Here is a 10,661-nt window from a genome sequence, read left to right as displayed (position 1 = left end):
TAAAATTGAACATGGCAATTGAATTTTCATCGTGAATAAACAATATATAATTTTTTTTTTTTTAACTAGTCGGCTACTTGTGAAACGAAAGTTCACTATCTTTGTAGTAGGGTCCAACTTTGGTCATCACCCCCAAAATTTATCCATTATTGCGTGTCATTCATGTTATCAAATAATACATAATTGCAATCTTTGAATTTTATTTCACGTGCACCCTTTTTCCTAACCAATTATTCCTCCACCCAAAAAATTATTTTTTATATAATATATAAATATATTATTAAACTATTCACGACGTTTCTCGATCCATACTAATGTATATGGCCGAGTGTTTCTTGAATTTTAATGATATTATACGATTTGATANTCACTCGAAGTGGACCCATTCGGTCGGTCTCGGCACCCTAATCTCTCTCATTCAGATATAAAGATCGGTCGCTTAAAATATTTAGTCTCTACCCGTAGCCCTTCGCCGTCCTTATTCTACGAGTGATCTTCTTTGTATAGGTTGGGTTTTCTGGCTTACCTCATTATTATGAAAAGGCCAGAACCACACGTGCAAGTTTCCCTGTATGTAGCTCGTCCGTGCTTTTCGAGACTATATAATTATAATTTCATTTAGAATGATATATATAGAAATTCTCAACCCCAAAAAAAAAAAAGCAATCTTAAACTATATTTCATCAAATCAAATGTTATCAGCATAAATATATGGAAAATTTTGGATGTACACTCACGATTACAATGAGACTTATAATTTTCATGATAAATACATATATGTGTATTGTTTGCATGTCCGTTATTTCTTCCAAGTCATTATATAAAGACGCATAAACTATTTAGTTAGTAGAGGGAAAAGAATAAATATTTGGAAAGTAAGATATGGGAATGGAGATCGAAATTTTAATTAGGAAATGAGCTTTGTGGACATTTAGAAGTAGCATGCATGAAATCTTATTGGGACCCTTATTAATTTAATTATTACTAACGTGGGCATTTTGAGGTAAAAGTACGTAGATTGGGGATAAGATTCTACTAGATTTGGACCTTTTTCTTGTTCAATTTAAGGAAAATTGACTTGTCTCCGTTTAGCACATGCATCACCTAATAAGCTTTTAAGAATAATCAATTACTAATCTTCGTTAATTAGTGAAAAAGACATGACATTATAATACCTTAAACCCCTTGTTATTCCCCACACTTTAGTACTTATATTTATTAAAAATTTATATTTATACTGTGTTTAATAACTAACTAATTAATTGCTTTAAAATTAAGGAGATATTGGGTCGGCCTACTATTTCCTCGTAAAATATTTATGTGGGTTTGCTTCCTGATCTGATTGCTCTATTCTTAGAGTTGATGATTTCGTGTCAGTTTGTTTGTATGTTCAACATTTGTTTGATCAAAGTTCATTTGTATCTTTGTTGTTTGTTAACTCGAGTTCCATTGATGAGCTATGGAAGTTGAGTTACGAATACCAACAACTTAGATCAACAATTTCCTTATATTTGGTGTCGTTGGCATCAGTCGATAATCTTGCCAAGGTAAAATTACTTCAATTTTCCTATGTTTCGTTGAATCCCTATCATTACGGTATACAAAACCATTTTGTGGCTTAGATTGTTGATTTAAGTTTTTACATATATAGGTCCTCTAATTGCATCTGTTTATCGGTCTCTGATTTTGTTTACCATGATGGTTGCATCTGTTTTCAAAATTTATATTTTGGTTGGGTTGAACTTTGGGCCGGTCATGTTCATATATCGTGTTAGACTTGACAAAGTTAATAATTTTTTACTTGCTCTTGTATAAACATGATTGAGTACTTACCTCAGAATTATTGAAATCATTATTCTCAAACCCTACCTCAGTTCTATCAGCAGCTGATTTTTGCAACTCACGTATCTCTCTGTGGAAGTTTAAGACTTGTTCCAATAGTTGACTAGGAGTGTCAACCATTTGCATTCAACGTTGATTGAAACATTCTCCGGATAACATCATTCCCAGCGGCTAACATATTAACTTTTACTTTTAGACCGTCAACCTCCTTTCGCTACAAACATCTAGAATTGGTTGACTTATTATTTCATTTTTTTGCTTTATGCCTTGGCTTCATAGGATAATTGTTAGAGTTTTTTGTACTTATCTACCATGTCGTGCAGTGTTGTGACAAGATCCTCACATGTAAATTCAATTGAGTCAATGCACCTTCTCATAATCTTTTTCACTTAGTGAGGTCCATGAACTGGATTGTTCTGAATCTGAATCGGCCCATTTGATTTTGCTCTCCTCAACAACAAACACTCTTTAATCTTTATTCTTCTTGAAAGATTTTCTTTTATCTTTGGACCGTCGTCTCTCAAATGGTTTATTTTCATATTTCTTTGGCCTATTACAATATGCAATGAAATGACCTTGTTTCCCTAAGTTAAAAAATCTCGACTTCCATCATCTTTATTTTTTTACGACAATAATTGAATTTAGACCGATTCTTCTTCATAAATTTACCAATTTTTTTAACAAATAAAGACATAGCATCATTGTTTAACTGGTCAGCAGATTTTTCGCTAGAGACTTCTTAATTAACGGTTGGATTTGATATTGTGGTGGTCAGAGCTTTTGTGGTTTGGGGAGTTGATAGCTCTTCTTCTGTCTTGATCCCTAGCTCAAACTCTTATGCTTTTAGGTCGGCAAAAAAATCATGCAGTTATAGTTTGTTGAGTTCTGTGGACTCCCTCAAGGCCACCGTCTTTACATCCCACTTTCTGGAAAGTGCTCTCATTACCTTCAAAGAAATCTCACGGTTAGAATATTCCTTAGATACTGCTAAATTATTTATCAAATTCATTTAGAGTTTTTCTGAGCTTCATTATTGCATTATCAAAATTTTGGATAACACCAATTAGTTTGTTCTCCTTGGTATGGTCATTGCTATCAAAAAGTTGGGTCAGCTTTTTTCAAATCTTTTTGGCTGTAAAACAAGTCTTGATTATACTGAACATGTTCTTGTCCAGAGTTTTGTAGAGGATATCATTGGCCATATTGTCGAGGTTAGCTTTCTTATCCTCAGTCGTCCACTTGCACCAGTGCTTTTCCACCATCTGTGTAGCACCATCAGATACTGCAACGGGTGGATTGGCTTTTAAGATCATTGAACCGTCTCTTGAGCCGCTAATGTGCCTACATATATATTTTTCAGTTATCTTAATCTTCTTTGGAAAACATATGAATTTTGTATCATTTGAAAGTTTAGTTATTCGAGTTAAAAAAAAAAAAAAACCAGCTCTGATACCACTTGTTGGAATTGGAACAAAGTTTAGATATGGTGAATAAACTCTGTAAATTTTTTTTTATTAAAAGCGAGTTGTTCTAACAGTTTTCAGGCTGTTAAAACGAGTATACTTGAAAACTAGTATACTACTTGAGTTGGTGAAGTAGCACAATAACTATTCTTAAAAATCTGATATGAACTGTTGAGCATGTGTTTAGTGAAGGGCTTGCAAATATATAGCTTTAAGAGTGCTTAAAGATCTTTAAGATGCAGATAAGATAATATGCAAATTCAAGAGCAAGAGCGTAAGTGAATTCTTTTGACGGAATTTTCATCTATATATAGTTGAAAAGCTCCAACGGTCATATATACTTTTCAACGATCACTTGTAATAATTCTCGATATAATGGTCTTGTCTCGATCAACATCTTACACTGCAATAAATGTCATTTAATGTTTTTTTTTTCATCTTTAGCTTGAATAGATTCTGAAAAGTAACTTGACTTTAGATATACTATGAAACTTTCTGTCACATCGGAAGTTGATGAGATATTGTAGTATTATACCAAAACAAGTAGTTTCAGAACAGTTGGAAAACAAGTATCTACTTTGCTTCACACATTTTTGAATGACATTTGGATTGTAAAGGCTTAAATTGAATACTTATTTAAAAGATTGTTCCGCTCATAATTTGTGTGATTTGCAGTTTGAATATTAAATAACTTGAGAGATCTGACTTCTTCATCAGTGATCCGAAACCTGAAATTATAAAACAATGAAGTGACTGATTTTCTGTAACAGCTCGATGCTGTTATTTTGTCAATCACCAAATTTTAGGGTAAAAGAAATGATGGTTGTTCATATCATTAGTACAATATTTAAGGATCGAAGATATATTTTACCACCAATATGACATATTTTACCTTTAAAAAATTCATCAAACTTATATTTATATTTCTATAATAACATATATTAAGAAATAAAAATAGAGCATTTCAAAAATTTCATTTTTAAACAGATTTTTAGAAAAATAACACGATTTCAAATATTCTTTTATAATATGTATTTATCTTCGTTTAAAATATTTTATATCAAGTTTCGTAGATTTATAATTCCGTGTCAAATCACTTATGCATCAAAATCTGCGTTTCTGAAGCTTATTCTTGTTAGTTAATTAATCTCATGGGGTAAATTTTCATGATAGCATTAGATGTACTTATTATTATGAACTTGAAATCTTTTATCATAACCAATAATTCTAGCAAACCATGTTATGCCAATATGAATAATTATGAGTTAATTATGAGTTCAAATTCTCAAATTTCTCATTTTCAACGCCAAAAGGATTATAATTAAATGTCCATGCCGTTGGAATTTTCAAACTTGGGATGATTTTGCGAACGTGAACACTTGGGTGATCTGACCAGTAATGATATCTCAAACCCTACCAAAATCCACCAAGTGTACTCAGGCCCTATTATTGATTTTTCGTCTCAATCTCACCAAGTGTAACTCCGGCCCTACCAAAATCCACTCATTCCGATATAAATTTATGCATATGAAAATAGAAAAAAAGTGATAAAAAAAAAAGTGATTTTTGAGGTAGAATGTTCGATAAATAAATGATTATTATACTAATTTTTCAATAAAATATACAAATATCCTTAGGTTATGTTTGATTTGAATGATAGAATTACAGAATGATTAACACATAAATGATAAAAAAAAATGATTGAAGTAGATAATGATAAAATAATATTATGTTTGGTATGATTATTAAGAATGAGATAAATAATAATATTTTGATGAATTGACGAAATTGCCCTTCACTTTTGCGACGGTGGTGGTCGGTCGGCTATGTGATTACCGTTCGGAGGCGGCGGCGACGTCGGGGGACGGCCGGCGACTGCGGCGACCGGACGGCAGGAGGAGGGGGTGGTCGGCAGCGACGGCGTCGGGGGACGGCCGACGGGGGTCGGAGGGGGTGGTCATCCGGCGGTCGGTAGGCGGTCAGTGGAGGGAAGTGGTGGTGAGTTTGGATTTAGGAGAAGAGTAAAATTGGAAAAATATGATAGATTAAGAGTAGGATAAATAATCCTAGGGGGTGAGGAGTGATTATTTTATCTCAGTTAATATAACCTAATCATTCATAGGAGGGATTGACTTGGTTAAATATTCACTCGTACCAAACAAAGGATAAGGTGGGCACCTTATCACCCCTACCAAACAATGCCTTATTAGATAACTTATCTATCTCTTCATTTATTTGAATGAATGTAAAAGGTAGTTTGGATTACACCATAATATTCGGGGTAAGAGTGTCTGTTTAGAAAATTTTTCATTTATTTACCAAATCATCATAATCACTTTTGAAGAATCAGAATCAACATTACACTAGCTTTGAGTTTTACTTAAATTGAGCAGAAATAGAAACAAAATGTAGGGTTAGAAAAACAAAAAACTGATTTTTTTTAAGTTAAAAATGAAAAATATTATTTTTTATGCTGAAGTATTACTTTTCACTGCATGTATCGATCGGGTCGACAAATATCACAAATATAGATACGTGAGACCATTGTACAGTAGATTCACTAAAAAAAATTGAAATTATAAAAGAAGCCAAATTATTGCACCAAAATCTTTCTTTTACTAGAACAAAATCCATGTGTCAGAAACCGACCTCTCTCACTCATGTATATTTGATTGTAAACCAGATTGATTGCCCCTGAAGAAAAGGAAAAGAGCGACCGATTTTCTGTCTCTATTCACAGTTTGCGACCGAAGCGCTCTCGAGCTAATTTTCTTGGCTGCTAAATTTTAGAAACCTAAATTTCAGGTTGGTCGCTGAATTAGTGACCAAATATATTCATCTGTCGCAAATTTAGAGAACATATTTTATAAATCGGTCTCGAATGTAAACTTGATTGCCATAATAACCTCTTATATCGTGCTATTTATTTTGCATACAGAATAAAATAAGAGTTCACATAGTCGAAATGAAATTTACGATGAGCATCAAGATTAGCGGGAATTTTTTTTTAAACAATAATTTTGCAGTGTTTTCATAACCGGATCGGACGGTTGGATTGATTCGATCGAAAACCGATCGCGAGTCCGGTCCGAAACACCCTAAAAACCTTTTTAGAGGTCAAACAGTACAAACCCGATCAAAAACTAATTGAACCGACAATGAACCGGTTTTTCCAAATTTTTTATTTTACTTTTTTGAAAAAGGTTTTTCCGAATTTTTTATTTTACTTTTTTGAAAAATTATTTTTTTTAAATCATAAATTTAATATTTTGTTACATGTATACATAGTTATTTGAAATTTAGATTTAGTTAAAAATATTATTTTATTATAATTTATTGTTTATGTTTTAAAAAAATAACTATAATTAATATTTTGAAAATATGAATATACTTATTTAAACTTTGGATTACTATATTTTTTTATCATTAATATACACATTTAAAATATTTATAATTTAAAATATATTATATTATTATATTATATAATATAATTGTTTTCCGATCCGACCAGTGGAACTATATTTCCAACTAAACTGGATCGATCACCAGTTTGGTTAATGTAAACATTGGTATTGCATGAGTTTAGATTGGTTTGCATTGAATTAGAAATGACCTACTATGGTGTCCTTATCATAAACATCATCCTTAGAATTACTTACAGCATTGCATCATCACTATGCTACAATGCTTGGAACTTGGTAGGACTAGAAGAGCTGTTCTACAACAAGACTTCGTTTTCAAGACCCTCTGAATCGTGGAGAATATTATAGTTGTGACTAATGCCACCACTAACACCTTCCATAACAGCAAATCTCATGTCTTCTGACGGTCTCCAGTGCCGTTTTCGTTGATTGATGAACCAGTTATTGATCTGCTTCTGGTCTAATGCTGTCGTCTCCGATAGCATATTTTTCTCCTCTTCCTGCGGTGTCATTATGACATAATGATATATCATATGCATATATATAAATAGCAAATCAAAACTTAATCTGGATCTATATATATATATATCAAGATTCCATGTGTAATTGGTCTAAGGATATGTATATTCCCCTCCTTAGCTTCCTCCCACGCCCCTCGACGTTTTAATATCGTCAAATAACATCTAACATTGTCATAGCTTCCTCTTCATTTATACACTTTCTTGAGCTATCTGTTAAAACCCAATAGATATCTAACAATATTGCATGTTTTAACTTGGTGAAGTATATATTCTGTATTGGGTAAATACACATTTCTTCCGATTAAAAACTTGAATTTTTTTGGAAAACAGATTCTCCATCGAAGAACAAGAGAGTAGAGGATACCGTGGGATATGGCCACCTATAATGCGTGTTCCACCAATGGAGCAAGGCTGTTCTAGCATTCTTTGGGAGTTTTCCCTTCTTCCTTTTCTTCAAGAACTCTTTTCTCAAACTGCTGAGATACCCGCTATATTTGCGCATGAGCATTTGTTTTAGCTCCTCGTCTCCTTGTTGGTTAAAACACGATTCTAAGCTTTCAGGCGCCTCGAGTTCACCACAACTGACGTCCTCCTCGGACCGACCACCAACATCATCTGGGAAGGAGGAAGAACAAAAAGATCATAACATTTATTTAGAATACAATTAATGGACTTATTCAGGTCAAATGTACATTGTTCTAGCTCAAATCAAATGTAAAAATATGGGAAAATACCATACCAGATAGAAAATCGATAAGACCAGAAGTAAATTTTTTTTGACAATAAATAACCAAAATAGTTCAAACGAAAGGGCAAACAAGTTCAAGTTTCATTTGTCCAACACCTAATTAAGTAAACATGAGCTATCATACATGGAAGCTGTTGAATACGGCTGCGAAAGCCGCCACTAAATGACTTCTACATTAAAACCCTAAAACTACTATTTTAGATAAATGATGACAGTTCACTGATGTGTTTACATATGATTTTGCATCCGCGAGCCAATCGTGAAAGGGGCATCTCTCATGTTCGTCTTTCTTCATACTCGACTCTTGCTTCTTATGAGTACAACTTGAATATTAACATTTCAATTCAATAAACATAATAGAAGCCACACTAATCAGTAGTACACATGGATTCCAACTTTAAACAGATACATACCTAGAAAGATAAATGAAACATACGAATTCAAAATTGTAGATAATTACATTAATCGACAATGATATTCTTTTTTTCTAAAGAAAGAAGAAACATTTATCATTCAAACTAGCAAAAATTTGCGCTGGTCTGTATACATCAGGTAATGACCTAAATTACATTGATAGTTGAACAGTTCTTGTCTGATAGGTGAGAGATATTAATTTATCTTCCATTTATTCTTGTTTCCTTTAACACGTTCTTGTTCTTGCAGAATCACACTAATCTTAGTTAATAGATGTAGCTCATCTGAACTCCATACATCCACTCTTTCTATGCATGAACAATGTAATTATACATCTCTTACCTACATTCATATGCATTAATCTACCGACTTCGATCATGTATTTTATATCAATTACATCCTTTAAATTCACATTTTTTTCTGAAAAGCCGAACTCAGATCCGGTCCATATTTAATTTCTTCCAAGTTCCCACTGCCTCTAATTGTCATGCCTGATTTCTTGAAAATGTCAAAGCTTTTTTCTACAAATTTCTTATTTTAGTGTAGGCCAAAATATTTTTACATTGGATTACACTTGAAGCAAAAAATATTTCTTGAAATAACACAATCGTTTTGAACAATTTCTCAAAAAACTTTTACTACACGTTGGGGATAGCATCTCAATTGAATTAGTTTCACCTAAACCATGTTTCAATCAAGAATCTGTAAACAAGAACATAAACAAATGAAGCCAAATATTTGAGCGTAGACCGTAGATATAAGTTCAAATTTATTCAGGAAATATATCTCACAGCAAGAATTAATGTTTAAAGCAAATCTACATGAAATTTGATGCTCAAGAAACTCATAAAACTACACAAGATGTTCACCAATCTGCAATTAAAACATCAGTGCATTTAATATCTATCTTAATTCGAGTGTAATTCACTAGAAATCATCAAGATGGAAGTGAAATTGAGAACTGAGATAGGTCCAAAACAGATAAATACATAAAAACAATATTGAAAATCTAAAAATCATGGCGGAAGAAGGTTTGGACGTACCTGCAGAATGATAGTTAATAGGTGTTGATGAAGGATTAGAAGTGACAGAAGGTAGGGTTTCTTTGCAGAGATCATTGAGCTGAGATTCAATGCTGCTCAAGAAAACTGTGGCTTCATCAAATGGTTTGGAAAGTTCCTCCTTGTATTTGTGTAGAACTTCACAATATGATTTCTTCAAAACAAAAACCACAAAACCAAAAAAAACAAAAAACAAAAAAGAACCGATGTATATTTCCATGATTAGCTTATGTAGAAAAAATCACAAAAAGGAAAGATATTGTAATATAATAAAAACACCCTTCCCCCAATATCTTATCATAATAATTTGACTTTTCTTTTACCATGAACTCATCAAGCTCGGGATCAGTTCCAATCTCACTGCTGCAAGATGATGAAGGGTAGTTTTCTTTGCTGATTTCCTCAAGAAGTGAAACCATTTCTGGTGGTGCTCCCACCTCCAAAGAAAAAACCCATGTCAAAAAGTCAGTTCCCAGATCGATGCACATACATGTAGGAACTTTTATTGTTTACCATTATTATATATAAAAGAATGGTAAAAAACAGTGCCTGAGCGTGCGCGTGTGTAAAATTTGTTCCCAACTACACACACAGCCAGTGAACAGCAAAAGTTATTTCACCTTTCTGCACTCAACATAAGCAGATAATAAATCAGGATAAAGAGGGTGATATGCAATCTGAGCCTTGATTATATCTGACATCTCAATTCCTGTTATGCCTCCATGGATTTCCGCAACTTCTGCTGTTAAAGCCATCTGTTGATTTTGCCGATCACTGAGCCCAACACCGATAATGTTACCAACATCTCCATTGAAACCAGTATCAACCGAGGAATGAAATCCGTATAACTCATCCATTAGTCTCACCACCAACAGTTGTTTTCGGATTTGAAACTGAGAAATAACTGTGGTTTCCTCACATATTTTCTCGATTAACACACAGCCACGTTATTGCGTGTTTTTGTGTGCGAAAACAGAAACCCACATGCCAGACGTAACCCTTTCACTTGGAAACCGTGATGGACATAGAATTCGTGAAACTGGGTCGAAGCAAGATAATGGGAGAAAATCCAACACCTGCTAAAAAAGTTGATAAAAGACCAGACCTTTACGTTTAATCTGCTGCAGACATTTATAGGGAAAGACATAGAAACACAGGTGAAACACGCACGACACACATTGAGATAGGAA

General features: G+C 33.2%; 1 protein-coding gene across 1 annotated transcript; it reads right to left on the bottom strand.

Annotated features, from left to right (window-relative positions):
• Positions 1–6,861: 6,861 nt before the first annotated feature.
• Positions 6,862–10,622, bottom strand: LOC140984280 (homeobox protein knotted-1-like 1). Its single transcript, XM_073451563.1, has 5 exons — positions 10,092–10,622; positions 9,795–9,908; positions 9,454–9,625; positions 7,613–7,863; positions 6,862–7,227 (listed from the first exon to the last, which is right to left on the bottom strand). The coding sequence occupies exons 1-5, from the start codon at positions 10,326–10,328 to the stop codon at positions 7,024–7,026; spliced, it is 978 nt and encodes a 325-aa protein (XP_073307664.1). The 5' UTR covers positions 10,329–10,622; the 3' UTR covers positions 6,862–7,023.
• Positions 10,623–10,661: the final 39 nt, after the last annotated feature.

Source organism: Primulina huaijiensis, chromosome 9 (assembly GCF_012295235.1).
Source record: "Primulina huaijiensis isolate GDHJ02 chromosome 9, ASM1229523v2, whole genome shotgun sequence".
Taxonomy (NCBI): Eukaryota; Viridiplantae; Streptophyta; class Magnoliopsida; order Lamiales; family Gesneriaceae; genus Primulina; species Primulina huaijiensis.
The sequence above is the reverse complement of the archived record's forward strand: the minus strand, read 5'-3'. Positions and strand labels throughout refer to the sequence as shown.

Excerpts from the sequence above, each read along its gene's own strand:
- LOC140984280 (XM_073451563.1), bottom strand. The coding sequence starts at position 10,328 with ATGGATGAGTTATACGGATTTCATTCCTCGGTTGATACTGGTTTCAAT. Across the intron at positions 9,909-10,091 it reads CTTATGTTGAGTGCAGAAAG|GTGGGAGCACCACCAGAAAT; the intron begins GTGAAATAACTT and ends TTTTCTTTGGAG. Across the intron at positions 7,228-7,612 it reads ATAGGTGGCCATATCCCACG|GAAGAGGAGAAAAATATGCT; the intron begins GTATCCTCTACT and ends ATGACACCGCAG.